At 45.1% G+C, this 15,145-nt stretch overlaps 1 protein-coding gene across 2 annotated transcripts; it reads right to left on the bottom strand.

Annotated features, from left to right (window-relative positions):
* Nucleotides 1-11,270: 11,270 nt before the first annotated feature.
* SIVA1 (SIVA1 apoptosis inducing factor) lies at nucleotides 11,271-13,388 on the bottom strand. Of its 2 annotated transcripts, none has more exons than XM_033061546.2 (4): nucleotides 13,072-13,388; nucleotides 12,759-12,935; nucleotides 11,965-12,121; nucleotides 11,271-11,506 (listed from the first exon to the last, which is right to left on the bottom strand). In XM_033061546.2, exons 1-4 carry the CDS (start codon nucleotides 13,187-13,189, stop codon nucleotides 11,449-11,451), a joined length of 510 nt encoding a protein of 169 aa, XP_032917437.1. In that variant the 5' UTR covers nucleotides 13,190-13,388; the 3' UTR covers nucleotides 11,271-11,448. The 2 variants fall into 2 exon arrangements, with proteins under 2 accessions (XP_032917437.1, XP_032917436.1); XM_033061545.2 differs by having other exon boundaries at nucleotides 11,965-12,124.
* Nucleotides 13,389-15,145: the final 1,757 nt, after the last annotated feature.

The raw sequence follows: 15,145 nt of genomic DNA on the forward strand, positions 1-15,145 counted from the left end.
GTGGAGATCAGGGGTGGCTGCTTGTTATTAAAAATGATCTTTTATTTTTATTTTTAAATTTCCATAAGCAGCAAAGGGAGCTGTAATGAGGCCGATGCTTCCTGGACTGCCAGTGGTTTTTCAGGTAACTTTGAGAAAGAAACCTGTCATAGCTGTGCCTTACTTGAGGTAGGAGAGGCATCCCAGCAATGCAGGAAAGCACCGAGTTTTGCTGGGGATGAGTGTGAGTGGCACAGGGCTGTCTGGGGTTCCCCTGTGCACAACAGTTGTGTCAACTTTCTTTTCAGATCACTGACAGTAACTCAGTTATTTTATTAACTCAGCTTATTAGCTCAATAATCTCTCCTTACAAGAAAGAACAATTCAGCAAGGACACCTCAAATAGGAAGAAAACCCTGGATATAAATCCATCCATTTTCCTAACGGGTTCAGCTGCAATTTTCCCAGCAGCACTGGATCTGGGCACGCAGGCTGGTGGAGCCCCGAGCACCCGAGGGCTGCTGCACAGGAAGGCTGGAGCAGCACAAAGAAGCTTCCAACTCCCCATCTGGAAAAAGCCCCCACAGGAGCACAGGCAATGGCAATGCCATCTGTCTTCTGCTGAGCAGATCCCCTCTCCTGGGAGCAGGAAAAAGCTGGCACACGGAGGTGGGCTTTCAGATCCCTGTTGCGTGGAGGTTGGATGCAGATTGCTGGGTGGTACCTGTAGAGACCAGCCTGCACTATTGACTTCCTTTTACCTTTTTTCAGGGTTGGTTTTTTGTTTGTTTGTTTTTTCCTTTTTTTCTTTGTTTGCTTTTTTTTGTTTGGTTGATTTTTGGTTTTTTTTCCCCTCGAATTACAGTTCTCTTTTTTTGCCTTTTGCCTTACGATATTGTTCTCCCATCTATTCCCAGCAAACAAGAAACAACAGATTCCTTCTTCCTCTTCTCCCTCACTACCCGTGTCCTCAAGTTTCATGTAGACTCTTGGCTGGTGTATTTTGACATGAAATACTGTCCTAAACAAAGAAAAGAGAAAATCTCCCTCTAAGTTTTAGAGTGATTTCCTATTCCTATTGATATTTTTAATATCAATTCTACTACAGATAAGAGGAGGAGATAAGTGCCCAGTGCCTTTTGTCACACATTCTTGCTCCTTTAGTAGAGTTAGAAGGGAATTGACTGCTTTGAAAAAATATTTGGATACCCCTTACTGTCTGGCATTCATCTCTGTTACAGGACATACCTAAATTTGTGTGGATTTCCAGCTGATAAATGTAAAAAACCTGGGGAAAACAAAACAGAATATTTGTCTGCCCTTTATCTCACTTTGCTTTGCTTTGTGGTATGAACTATCAAGTTTAACCTATCTAGAGTTCTCTAAAAATGTAGAGTTAAGTACCTGATAAGACACTAACTGAAAATAGCTGATGGAAAATATTTACATCTTCTCTTTAAAACTCTTACAAACACTTCAGAACTCTTCAAAATGTGGGAAACTAAACCCAAGCTACTTCAGCATCCTCAAGTTAACTGCGTCAGTCTGCAGCCTGTACATCCTGAGACAAATTTACCCACTTTTCTAGCAGTGTGAAAGGCTTGCAGTCCAACTCAACAATATTGATAAAACTCTTGGAACTCAAGATTTAATCATGTCTTCCCATCTTACTACAGAACCACAGAAAGCTTTCCTTCTCTGGAACCCAGCCCACATTATCCCCTGGGTACCCACTGATCTCGTTTTCTAAGAGGAACTGAGGGGGGATTCCTGCCAGGCAGCTCTGTGGAAGTTGCCCAAGAAGTTTTAACACCCTATTCCTGGATGATACTGTCCCATCCTATAGTTACCCTGCTTGGCTCCAGCCAGTCTGCAGATGCAGGTTCAAAATAAAATCAAACTCCATTCTGCTCCCTCCCCCCTTATTTGGGCAGCTAAGTGAAATCCAAACATATGGACTCCATAAATTCTTTGTAAATGGCCTCGTGTTAAACACTCAGCCAAAGCAATGGTTATCATTAAACAAATAATGACACCACTAGAGCAGAACACAAATTGCACACAGGGGCAGATCCTCAGCTGTGCAGCCCAGTTTGCCCAGTGACACCAGGCTCACTGACACTGGTCCCTTGGGCTTGGTGTTGGTGCAGTTGCCTGCTATGATACCAACCAGGAATCCACACAATCCTGCAAAGCTTTAAGAGGTGCCCTTGCAGTGCCAGACTGAATGAAAGGATGTTCTGCAGTGTTTGTGGAAGAGCAGGAGGTGAACACTGGGATGGGCTGCCCAGGGAATGGAAAGTCACTCATCATCTGGGGGTATTTAAAAGCTGTGTAGATGTGGCACTTCAGGACAGGGTTTAGTGCTAGGCTCGGCAGTGCTGGGTTAATGGTTGGATTTGATGTTTTTTACAACCTAAACGATTCTATGGTTCTGTGACAACAAATTTTCAATAAACACAGATCATAATCAAGAATGCATCCACAGCTAGGCAAACCAGAGTAAAACAACTGAAATAAAATACTGCTGGAGACGGGTTTAAATATAGACTGACTGGAAAGCACGTGAATAGCTGTTCTACTGCTGGGGCAAACTGTCTCTCAGTAGTATGAAATGCCACAGGGAATGTGTCAGAATAGTTTGCTACAACAAATAAACACACACACCCACCCCAGCCCACTGAATTTTTTCAGTAATTATAAACTCTTACATGCAATCTAGGTAGTCCCAAAACTTTCTGAACAGTAATGAAACTGTGGAGCATGTTACATTAAAATATGTATCAAAATAATAATTTTACATTTATTTTACACCTTCCAAGGAGCTCAGTTCATCGCACTTTTGCTTGTGTGGCATCTGACCAGATTGTCAAAACCCATTCTTACAGGGTGCTGCAGGGTACTATAACTTAAGTGATTCATGCATGCAGCTGTTGGAACTGCTTGTTGGGTTGTGAAAAAGCTTGTGGTGCCAAGTGCTGATCTAGGAGAACTCAGATCTCCATCAGCCGCCTTGGCTCCGAGTTGTTACTGAACAACAGATGGTAGCAGGAGTTAAGCAAACTAAGAAAATATTCTAAGTTAAAGGCCTCACAAGAAGTGAAATTCTTGAGAAAATACAGAGAACAAGTGTTGAGGTTTGAACTAGTTTTCATGTCCAAGTGATGTATGCCGCTAAACTTTAAAGGGTACTCTCATTTCTGGCAGCACTTGTTATGGTGGAAGTCTTCATTTGACTTGAGCAGAAGGAACCACGTGTGGAATTAATATCACAGACATTTCAGGTACAGCTCAGAGCCCAACTCCTGCACATGAAGCTGCACTTACCACAATGCCTGGCACTAAGGAAAAGATGAAAGAACCCCAAGTCATGTTGTTTTACAGTAGATTACAAGCAGCAGCAGCAGCAATGAAGGGACAGCATCACGAGCACTGATGATTTCTTCAGCAGAACAAGGACATCACCACAGTTCACAAATGGGAAACATGTTAGCGCTAAGGGGAAGAGAAGTGCACAGGCTCTCACTGTGTCCTTATCAGCATCAGCAGCACAGAAGGGACAAAGTCAGTGCAAGATGTAAGAAAAACTGTTCTAGCAATGATCCCAAACACAGCAGGTGGTACAGGAGAATGCACGGAGTAAATGGAGTGAAGTCTTGTACCAGTGATGTTCTAGTTCTTGGTCTCACCAAGACAGCACACTCCAGTATCAGCTAGGTGAGGAACAAAAGGCATTTTCAGGACTTATAGAAGTTTGTGCTCAGCAGTGCTGACCCAAAGTCACAGAAGTAAAACAATTTTCTGTCGTACCTCTTTACTTCATGCTCTGGCTGAGCAAGAAAGCTCCTGCATTCCTGTGACCCATCTAAGTACACAAATTTCGTCAAAATTTCTTCTTGCTGCTGCTGTGTAAGGAGCAGCACAGGCAACTACACCCAACTGAGACCAAATTCTCATTTTTAGAGAAGTAAGGACTCCCAGAACAACCTAGAGTGAAACCACTCAACAGAAGAGGAAACAATTTATGAAGGAAATATTCAAGCTGACTTTCTTCTTTTAACATTTTTGGGAGGAGACCATGAAAATCTGCACATTGACTGCATATTTTCAGCCTTACATTTTACTGTACTTTAACTCCTTATACTGGTCATCACAACTCATCACAGTCCTAGGTTTCTAAACTTGTTTTTACTGCATTTAAAAATACTTCAGAATCTATTTTGGGGCAGTAAATAATCTTTCTATCATGGAAAGCAAAATCAGAACAATCAGATTACTCATTTGGGGAAGTATTACTCAGTGCAAGAAAGCGTGGGAGAATCAAGCTCCAATGAATGAAATGAAACTCGCTGGGACAAAATACATAAAAGTGCATTAACTTCTGTATGTAAACTACTTGGTTGAAAACTGAATCATTTCTTTTGGTTTAGAAATCAATATTCAGCAAAGTGCTGCACTCTACAGCACATCCCACCAAAACACCTAAGGATATGAGTAAGTTTGATCATATCAGTAGTTCTAGCAGAGTAAACAGGATGTAAGAGTGGACATACTCAGACCACATAGCCTTTTACCAGTTCCTCCTTTCTGGCAGCAGCAATCAATCCTCAGGAGAACAGAAGAAAGCAGCAGATCTCAGAGTGCTGAAGAGTTTCAATGGTACTATAAACCCTAAGTGTATCCAAAAGCACCACGCCTCAATACACAGCTTTGCAGTACTCAAAAACTCATGAAATCCTCGTGCTTTTGGTAGACTCTGAAGAGCACAGATGTGCCCCATGTGTGACCTGGAAAGGTTTCTTGTTCCCCTGTGTCGTTTCTCTGCTCTGCAGCGTCTCCAGGGCCATGCCTCGTGCACAGCAGCAGCAGCAGCTCTGGGTCTCTGGCACAGGGGGGTCTGTGCTGGCCCTGCTCCTGCAGCACAACAAGGTTTGCCTTTCCCCTGGCAAGGACACCTTCATTTCTCTCCTCTCATCCAGTGCTGCTCATCTCATCAGGAAAGCCAGTGAGGCTGGTCAGATGTAATAGGTCCTTGATAAATCTGTGACTGTTCCCAATTATGTTCCCACCCTTCCTGCGCCTGGGTGTAGAGCTGGACACAGCCTCGTGAGGATTCACACCATAACATTCCTGTGGACTGAGGTCAGACTGAGCAGCCCATCATTCCCCAAATTGTTCTCCTCAAAGGATGGCACAACTCAACTCTCACCTTTTTTCCATCACCACCAGGGCCATTCCTCAGGTGCCACTGCCAGACAGCACCCCACTGTACATTTCCTGGTCCAAATTCAGTCCTACTCTTGGCATGGACACCACTGTACTCTTTCACATATTTATGTGAAGCAACTTGAGTAGGGTATGTTAATTAAATGTAAAAAATGTGTAATGAGAATATTTGGAATTTTTTTTTGGTGGGGGTGTTTTTCCTTGTTGTTGTTGTGCCTTTTTTTTAAGAAGTGTGACATAACTTACATGTTGGCATATAAACCCCCTTATTTGTCATACTGATACATTAGAATTCAAAGAAAAATAATTGGATCAATCTATACTTTTGCATTTGATTTACATGTTGCCTTTGTCTTTGAAGGCAGCAAAATGGTCTGTTCTGAATTTCAGGCCATATTTTATGAATGATACATAAAATTTGGGATTAAAAAAAAAATGGGAACATTTGACCTATAGATTTACTAGGGGAATATTTTAAAGCACACTTCCTCCCCAAACTAGCAGTCAATTATTACAGTATCAATTAAGCAGTGAGGACTTCAGAAAAAAAAACAAGGATTTGGGTAACAACAGACATAAACTCAACGTCGTGCTGCCACCCTGCGGCTTGAAGATGAAACTTTTACTGCGAGGGTTGGAGGAGGGATTACGTTTTATCTTAAACCTCTAATCAGATTAAAGAGCGCTTCTGCACAAGGAGCCGCTGGCAGCTGTTGGAATTCAGTGCAAGTTGGAGAGAAATCGTACAGAGCAGACCAGGACAGTACCTGGTAACACCACTGGGGTTCTGACATGGATGTGCAGCTTATCTAGAACTCAGAGTCAGGTTATCTAGGAAAACTTGTCCTTAAAACCTTTAACTGAGAATGAATAAACAGAAAAACATCTGCATCTTACAGAACAAATAAATGAGAAGCAGATCATGATTTAAACTATTACACTTGAGCAAATCAATGTATGAAAGTACAATTAAATAAATCCTAAAATTTAAAGTAAATCCCATAATCACAAAATGTTCAATCAATAATAAGTTCTGCAAGAGATAAGTAACTTAACATCTATCACAGAGTTTTATTGCAAATCACAACCATGAGAACTGAAAACTTATGATAAATTACAAATGAAAGAAATAATAATTTGGTTCCAGCTGAGTTTTTTCCCAGAGGAAGAAAACAAAATAACAAAAGCCCAGAATACACACCACCAGCAAATATTAAAGCTTGTATTACAATTGTAGCACTCAAAAAGCAATCAACTGTAAAACGTATGGTATTTCAATATCTGTCAATATAAAATATCTATACTAAAAAAGTATGCTTGTGTATCAGCCATTAAAACATAGAACAGATTGTATGATCACTTTCAACCTATTGCGATGTTAATAATGTAAAATAAAAAATAATTTTGAAGAATGTTCTTCCAATTTTATACCCACAAAAAGTATTTGTCTTTAAATTACATAGCTCCTACTTATTTCTTAAAGAATCATTGACATTTTCTGAGGCCGCTTAGCCACTTGTAATAGGTAAACTGATTTACCTCATTAAAAACAACACTCAAAGCTTTGCTACCTTCCCCTTCTCAGTAGTGAAAAGCCCTAAGAAAAGTGGAGGAAGGAGCACCAGGTAACTCAACACGGGGGCACAGGTGGGGTCTTTCTCAGCCTTACCTGTCCTCATTGAAAAGGCTGCTGGGAGAAGGATGCTCTCTGGCAAGAGCCCCCCACATCCCTCTCCTTATCCAAGCTGCCATGCCCGAGGCTGTGCTGCAAGGCTGGGCTCTGCAGTTCCTGTGCTGCTGCAGCAGGTTTGTTCTGCACGTGTCTGAGTGCTGCTGTTGGGTGGGTTGAGGTTTGGACAACCCCACGTTCCAGCAGCAGCCTGGGATCTAAGCTTAGCCTGACAGTCAGTGGTAAACCACGGCAAGAGGAGAAAGCTTGACAGACACAGGACAAACTGTGGAGATACTCTGTCACACTCTACCCCTCTATCCCAGCTGGAGCTTCTCCAAGCACAGAGGGCTTCATGTCCAGGCAGTCAGCACTCTTGGAATCCAAACAGGCAGTAAAGGCAGCACAGAGAGCTTTTAGTTGCAGAATTTGCCACGATGAAACAGTATCACAGCTAACCAAAAGTTAAAGTGCAGCAGTAGATGCAAGTTTGTACACATACTCCACATCTGGGAGCTTAATGACAGGTAAGTTTTGCTGGGATTCAATTTTTTAATCCAGTTTGATCCTGTCAAAACCCAAAACCATCACGCAATGACTGGTGGGGAGCATGGTGAAAGAGAGAAGTATTAATTCCTTGTGTGGTGCTAGCATTTGCTGTTGTCTAACCAACCCAGCCAGAGGCCAGCTGAGTGTTTTCAAAAGAAAACAGACCCAACAAACCTAGGGACAAAGATATTGTTTCCATTTCTATTGCTTGGGTACACCTCTTTAAATTAAGATTCATAACTTTTAAGCCTTTTGTGTATTGCTGCCACTTCTGAGTGTCACAGCTGATGGCAGCACATACAGCACAGAAGCAAAGCACAAATGCCTTACCCATATTTGTAAGAAAACAAAGGACATTGTCTTTCACTCTCACCTGCTTTATTTGGGGTTTATACCCTGTCCTGAGATAAAATACAACTGTTCTAGTTATCACTTGTTCAGAAAGGAATAGCAAAAAAAGCCTATGAACTGGCTACAAGCCAGGGCCCAAATGTGTAGGACACTAAAACAAAAAGGAGGGGAAGAGGCTGAGGTGGTGGCTGTATTAAACCAAAGACACATCAATCACAGAATGGAGAGTTAACATTTATTTATTTATTTTTAATTTTCACATTCTCTGGATCACCTGTAGAATGGCTCACTTTTCTCTTGGAAAGAAAGCAGATTTCTGGACTGAACTGAAAAATATTTAGGAATTACTATGTGCACAGGACAAATGCTATTGAAGGAGATAATTCAAGTGTATTTGTTCTTTTCAGTGAGCTTTTTTACAATGTTGTGGGTTTGATCTAATACAGCCTGGAGACTACTGCAGTCATTACCACCTTAGACTGTCCTTATATATCTGGTGTCTATGAAACCACACATTTCTAGAATTTACTCAGTTATTAGTCTTAAAAGAAATTGTTTTCTCCTGATCAGATCAGCTGACTTCCTTTTAGACATAAAGGTCTGCTCTTTGAGACATATGTCACCAGTAATGATATACAGGCCTCAGAAATTTCTCATCCATCTGTAAAATCATTACTGCAGAATATTTTTACCCATCAATATGCTGGCTCCTCAGGGGATCTCCTTCCCTTGGAACAGCAGGCAAACTTTGATTTTTGACACTATGCAGTGAGTAGGAGGGGAAGAATATACAGTAATAACAAGAAAGCACAGTATTAAACCCAATTTCCGGCTCAGTTAATAAACCAGACAATTTCTCCAGCTCTCCTTTACAGTCCTAGGGGTACCCTAAGTGTTGCATTGTAACTTTGTTACAGCTCAATGATCAGTGGCAACAGACAAGCCCTTGTGAGGAGGAGTTCGTTAGAGAGAAAAATCTTTGTACCTCTCACCCAAAGACTTTTCCCTTCACACAGGGTTTGGTTTTTTTCTGTAGGCATTATAAAGATTCACAGTCTCAAGTCTTACCACCCATTGCTTATCTGAGAACTGCAGGACTAGAGAAAGAACTTTCCTGAATAATATTTGAGTCTTTTGGTAGACACAGGCAGTTTTCTCACCTTCTGAAGCCAGAGAAGCAGATTTGGTAACCACTAAACTCCATTTCTCACATGTAAGAAGCACCTCCCCTGTGCAAGAGTTGGCCATGCTGTTCTGTGCTCCTCATCCCTTCTCCTCCCAGCCTCTAAGCTTCTTCCAGCCCTGCTGCTTCTTTTCTCTCAGCTCTTCAAGCTGCATTGAGTATCTATCCTAATGCACAACCATCTTTCAAGCAGCTAGAAGATAACAAATAAGAACATTAAGCCATGAAATCCATGTCATTGTTTACAGAGGACAGCTTTCTATGAAATACAGCAGTGACTAAATGAGCCAAAAAACCATTTCTATCACTAGTTTGAAACACAAATCATTTGTAAACAACATGTCTCATCTCTCCCAGAGCCTAGAAGCAAAACATTATTTTCAGTCTTTCACCCTCAGGAGAGAGTAAGAAAAAGCAGATACACACTTAAAGGTTTCATTTTGAAAAATATGCTTGACTGAAAACTGCTTTAATTCACTCCTTAAAGCTTCAAGTGAAACAAAGCCAAGTTTTAAAACTCTTCCCTAAAACTAACATCTAAACACAGTAAATCACAGGTTCTTCCCATCCATAAAATTCACCTTTGAGGCTTAAAACGTTTGCCACAGGAGCGACATTTTATCTGCCCTGATACCAGCTGGGAACTGCACCAGAGATCTGCCACCCTCTATTAGTTCTTTGAAAAGACAGACAATGCTGTAGAATTCCTGCATGTTCCAACTAATTCTTTCACTACTAAGTCATTTTTTTTGGTTACAGGAATGAAGATACGACACATTTCACAGTTGCTCAAAAAGAAGTGGAGTAACTTACTGGAGCAAGAACCAGCAAAGTCTCCCGTTTTAACTGGCTCTAAAACATGCAGAACAGGAAAACTAACCAGACCCATCAGCACGTCTAGGCTGGCACAGATGGTCAGTCTAAGCTAGAACAGATGGTTGAGAGTGAGGTGACACCCCTCAGGAAACCCTAAAGGGTACAAATGCTTTTAAAGTGCTTCTGCATAGTTACACAAAGTGCTACACAGGCTAGAGAGGATGTCATCCTGCACCTCCCTGTGGCTGATACACCAAAGCCGTGCCAGTGCAGCTGTGAAGGAGAGCTGCTCTCTAGCAACAGCCACGCCCACCCTTTGCTAAAGAATTTACCATTCTCTTTGGGTAGCTGCAGTATTCTGACAGACAAATACCCAGAATGCCTCAACAGAATGTCAGATAAAGAGGTCCCCACGAGGGAGAAGTCAGGCTCTCAAATTGCACTGCAACGGCCTTGCCATCTCTTCAAACAGAAATGGCTGAAGTGGAGGGAAACAGGTAAAACAAGGTTACTCCACCCAAAACATACCTCAGTACAGCTGAGAAGACTGGGAAGCATGAATGGTAGGCTTTGCTTCAGGAATTCAAGGCAAAGAACTTGAGAAACAGAACAATAGCTGTGTTCTTTTCTTGTGTGCGTCAAAATCTGTTCCTTTTATCCTACAGTCTGAAATCAGCCACTCAAATCAGCATTTTCCTGAGGTAAAGACCACCATAGTTTTCCCTTAGGCATAGTTAGTTTGCCAGATAAAAAGTCTTTTTTCAATGAAACATAGCAAAATCAGTAAAAGAAAACTACTTTGAGGGGCTGTCCAGTAGTACTTTACTTCACTCTTACAGCAGAAACAATACTAAGCCTCTGCAGTGATTTGAAAAGAAAATGAGGAAGGAGCTGGTTTATGGAGAGGTACCCCTGAGTGCTGACCACTTTTCAGACCACTTCATGAGCTGAGTGGGTATACAGGACAATATTAAGTTTACAGTGTAGGTGATCAACTCATACAGGTAAGTTGCTTTCCAAGAAAGACGTCGCAGTGAAGGTACTGGAAAATTTACTAATGAGAACTTTTCTGCTCCAAGCCTGGTGTGCTGTGGCTCTTTCTATCAGCTATCATAGAAAGATTAAAACCATTCAAGCTGTCAGTAATCACAAGATGTTTGTAACAGCTTAAAAAAAATTTAACCAGAATCAGCAAATTCTCTTATTTGGAAAAGCCTTCAGGCCTGGCTGATTTTCCTAGCTAGCTCACAAAGAAAATGTTGTGTATCCAGAATGGATTCCCACTCACCTGAAAGCACAGGAGGAGCAACTGGTTTCTATTCTGATCCCACAAAAGTGTGTCCTAACATGACCAACACGCAGAAAAAAATATTCTGAATCCTGTATCAAATCAGGAACATCAGGTAAGAGCACAGAGTGCTCTTCCAGAGAGTGCTCCCTTCCAGACAGGCATATCACAACTAGGGAAAAGGAGAAAGCCAACTCAAAATAATCGAAAAAGCTTTAAAATATAAATGTTTATTTAGCTACAATATTTAAAAGTACAATATAAAGATATAAAACATAGAAATTCCATAACTAATTCACATGCTAAAAGGATTAGCTGATCAGCTGCAAGGAGAAGACTTCATGAAATTCATGGACGTTTTAGCCACAGGGGTTATTTCATCAAGTTTCAGACTTGAAATACTGAACAACCATTGCAGAGAACTTGCTCTCCCACATCACCATAACTAGGGAAAAGAAAACAGAAGAAATGGAAGTCAGTATGCCTACTGTTTCTGGAACATAATAATGGCAAACTATTATATTCTCAACCGCAACCACGGGACTCCCACACAGCACACTCAGTACTTCTGTATAACACAGAACTGTTAACAATGAGGGAAAAAAGTTATGATTATTCCTTGGAAGTGCATGCACTCAGCACTGGTCAGCATGCCATATTGCTGGTAGGAAAGCAAGAGAAATTTTGGCCTCCTACAGCATTTAAATAAGAAGCTGAACCAGACTTGCACTGCGGTTGATTAGAGTGCTTCACACAGGCACCTCGGTTTGCATGTTTCAGTTTTACTGCAGCTAAAGCATGGGAAGAGTTTAACTCCTTTATGTGCATGAGCTAGCTACTGCTGCATCCAACTATTAGGGCATGTGTAATTAAAATAAACTTCCGAACTCGAAAGGCACTTACTCCACAGCACAGCACAAGGAGCAGGTAACCGTGTTACAGCAGCTGCAGAGCCTGCTGCAGCTCTGGCAGACGAGCCGGTCACACTGCGCACACGCGTCCTTCACATCGGCCGTTCTCACACACGACGAGCAGGCTCGGGACGCTCCCACCGGCGGAACTGCTTGGCAAAGACACGGTAAAGAACGGATGAGCTTTACAGCAAGGCAGAGAGAGCAGCTGCAAGTCGCAGGAGCTGCAGAGCGCGGCGCATCAGCGCAGCTACAGGCGGCAGCACTCGGCAGGACGCTCGGGCACGCCGAGAGACAGCGAGCACAGCCTGGAACTCTCCTGGTTCCTTCCTTAGCTCAGCGCTAAGGGATGCTACAACAGAACATAAACGCGGCAGATCCGAAATCCGTCAGCTCAAATCTAACACTTCCTTTAAGGAAAGTCAATAAAGAAGAACTACACAGCACAAAACTTCTCATTATAGTACAGACCTCCTTGGGAGGGGAAGCCAAGGGGCAGCACTGGTCTCTGGAGTGACCAGGGACAGGAACAGAGGGAATGGCCTCAAGCTGTGTCAGGGGAGGTTTAGGTTGGATATCAGGAAAAGGTTCTTCACCCAGAGCTGGTCTGGCACTGCAATAGGCTCCCCAGAGAACTGGTCACGGCCTCAACCCTGCCAGAGTCTAAGGACCATTCCGACAGCTCTCTCGGGATCATGATGGGAACATCGGGGATGTCCTGGGAGGGACAGGAGCTGCGCTTCGAGCTGAGGGCACCGCGCGGTTCTGTGCACGCCGGGCACTCACCCCGGTCCGCGGGCCGCCGCCGCAGTTTCCCGTCGTGGCCGATGAGGAGCTGCCCGCTCCAGCGGGGCCCCTCGCCCTGCGCATCCCCGGCCGGGCCCGGCTGCGCCGGACGGGCGGCGGCCGCCGCGCCCTCCATGTACGCCTGGGCTCCCCTGAAGAGCAGCCGCCGGGTCCTCTCTGCCGGCGGGACAGGAGAGCAGAGTTAGGGGCGGGCTCCCCGTGCATGGCCGCGGGCCAGCGGGAGCGGCGGGCCGATACACATCCCTCCGCCGGGGCGGCCGGCCCGGCGCTCCCCTCTCCGCGCCCCGCTCACCGAACACCTCCCGCCGGTACTCCTCGCCCCGCACGCCGCGGCTCAGCTCCCGCAGCCCCACGCGGGTCTTCAGCTGGAGCGGGGCCGCATCCCCGAAGGGGCAGGAGCGCTTCGGCATGGCCGGACCGACCCGCGCCCGCCCCGCCCCGCGCCGCGTCACGGCCGCGCCGCCGCCTCCCTCACATCCCGGCCCGGCCGCTCGGGAACCGCGCCCGCTCCCTTCTTTCCGCGAGGAAGCGAAAGTTTGGTCTGCTGCCGAAAATCTGTGTTCCCGCCGCGGTCCGAGCGGCCGGCGGGGTTGGCAGAGGCGCGGCCCGGCCCCGCAGCCCCGCCCGCTGTCCCCGCCCCTCAGGCGTCACCTCCGTGCGCCCGGAGAGGCCCCGCCGGGCACAGCGGAACCAGCGCCGGGACTCGCGTTCGTCAATAAACTCCGAACCACGGAATGCGCTGAGTTGGAAAGGGCCCGCGAGGATCATCGAGTCCAACTCAGCCCTGCGCAGACACCCCGAGACTCGCAGCCTGTGCCTGAGAGCATTGTCCAAACGCCTCGAGTTCTGTCAAGGCTGGGGCTGTGACCGCTTCCCTGGGGAGCCTGTTCCAGTGCCCGACCCCCCTCTGGGGGAAGAACCTTTTCTAAATCCCTGACACAGCTCCCGCCCATTCCCTCACGTCCTGTCGCTGGTCACCAGGGTATCAGTGTCTGCCCTGCGCTGCCCCTCACGAAGCTGTGACTGCAGTGAGCTCTCCCCTCAGCTCCTCCAGGCTGAACAGACCGAGTGCCCTCAGCTACTCCCACACAGCTTCCCCACCGGACCCTTCACCATACCCGTGGCCCTCCTTTAGAAACTCTCTCATAGCTTTAATCCTTTTTTATTTTGTGGCACCCAGAACTGCCCCCAGAGCAGAGACAAGCGGGACATTCCCTCCCTTGCCCGGCTGGCCAAGCTGTGCCTGGTGCCAGCCAGGACAGGATTATCCCTCCTGGCTGCCAGGGCACGACTGACTCATACCCAACTTCCCAGGACCCCCAGATCCCTTTCCTAGTTCCCCGGTCTGTCTCTGCATTCAGGGTTGCCCTGTTCCAGATACACACACCGCCACTTGTCCTTTTCAAACTTCTACAGTTGATTGCCAAGCCCTCTAATTTGTTGAGGTCTGTCTGCAAGGCTTCTGCCTTCCAGGCAGTCAACAGCTCCTCCCAGTTTTATTTCATCTGTTAACTTAGTGTCTTTTCTAGTCCTGTATCCAACGTGTTTATGAACTCTCTTTTCCCTTCTTGGCCAGGCCTCACATTAGGCTTGGCTTACAGAGTTCTTCATGCCCAGGTTTGGGCTGCCTGAATGCTGTGTAACCAGCAACAGCCTGAGAATCTCCTTTCTGAAAGACCACTGAGGAGGCAGGAGAATCCCTGTTTGGCCAGGGGGCTCTGGTGGGCTCCTCAGTACCAGCCACCATCAGGAATGGGTTGACCACTTGTGGGCACAATGAGTTTTTGGGGACTGACACCCAGTTTCAGCTAAATCTGGAGTTCTCCAAAACCTTCTGCCGTGAAAGGGAATTTCTGCAATTAATCTGCTGTTTACAGGTTCCTCTATAGCGACCCAGGTGTGGTTTCATGGGTTAAATGTCTCAGATACTATTCCAAGTGGCAGCCATCTGGGTACTATGTATATTTTGAAAATACATTGTTTTCCTCATGGCAAACAAGTTTAAAACTAGTGTCAGAGTTCAGGCACTATGTTTTGCATCACTTGAAGGTGATCTGTCAAGACAGTTTTCTCCCCTGTATGTAATGTGGACAGAATCACTACCAAGTACAGGAATAATTTTTCCATTAATGAACTTCCAGTCTGCTAAGGGTGAAGGAGCCCTCTCAGGATAGAGGACAGTGGATCACACGTTTCATTAACGTGGCATGGGATAAACGTGGATGGAATTCAGCTGTCTGAGAACTGGATGAAATACGAAGAATTAAAAATTCTATCCCACTTGCAGGGAAGGAGTGCTCTAAACCACTGATCTCAAATATGAAGTAGGTTTGAAAGGGAGGAGCTCATGCTGCAACAGTGCTGCT

This window comes from Catharus ustulatus, chromosome 6, assembly GCF_009819885.2.
Source record: "Catharus ustulatus isolate bCatUst1 chromosome 6, bCatUst1.pri.v2, whole genome shotgun sequence".
Classification (NCBI taxonomy): domain Eukaryota; kingdom Metazoa; phylum Chordata; class Aves; order Passeriformes; family Turdidae; genus Catharus; species Catharus ustulatus.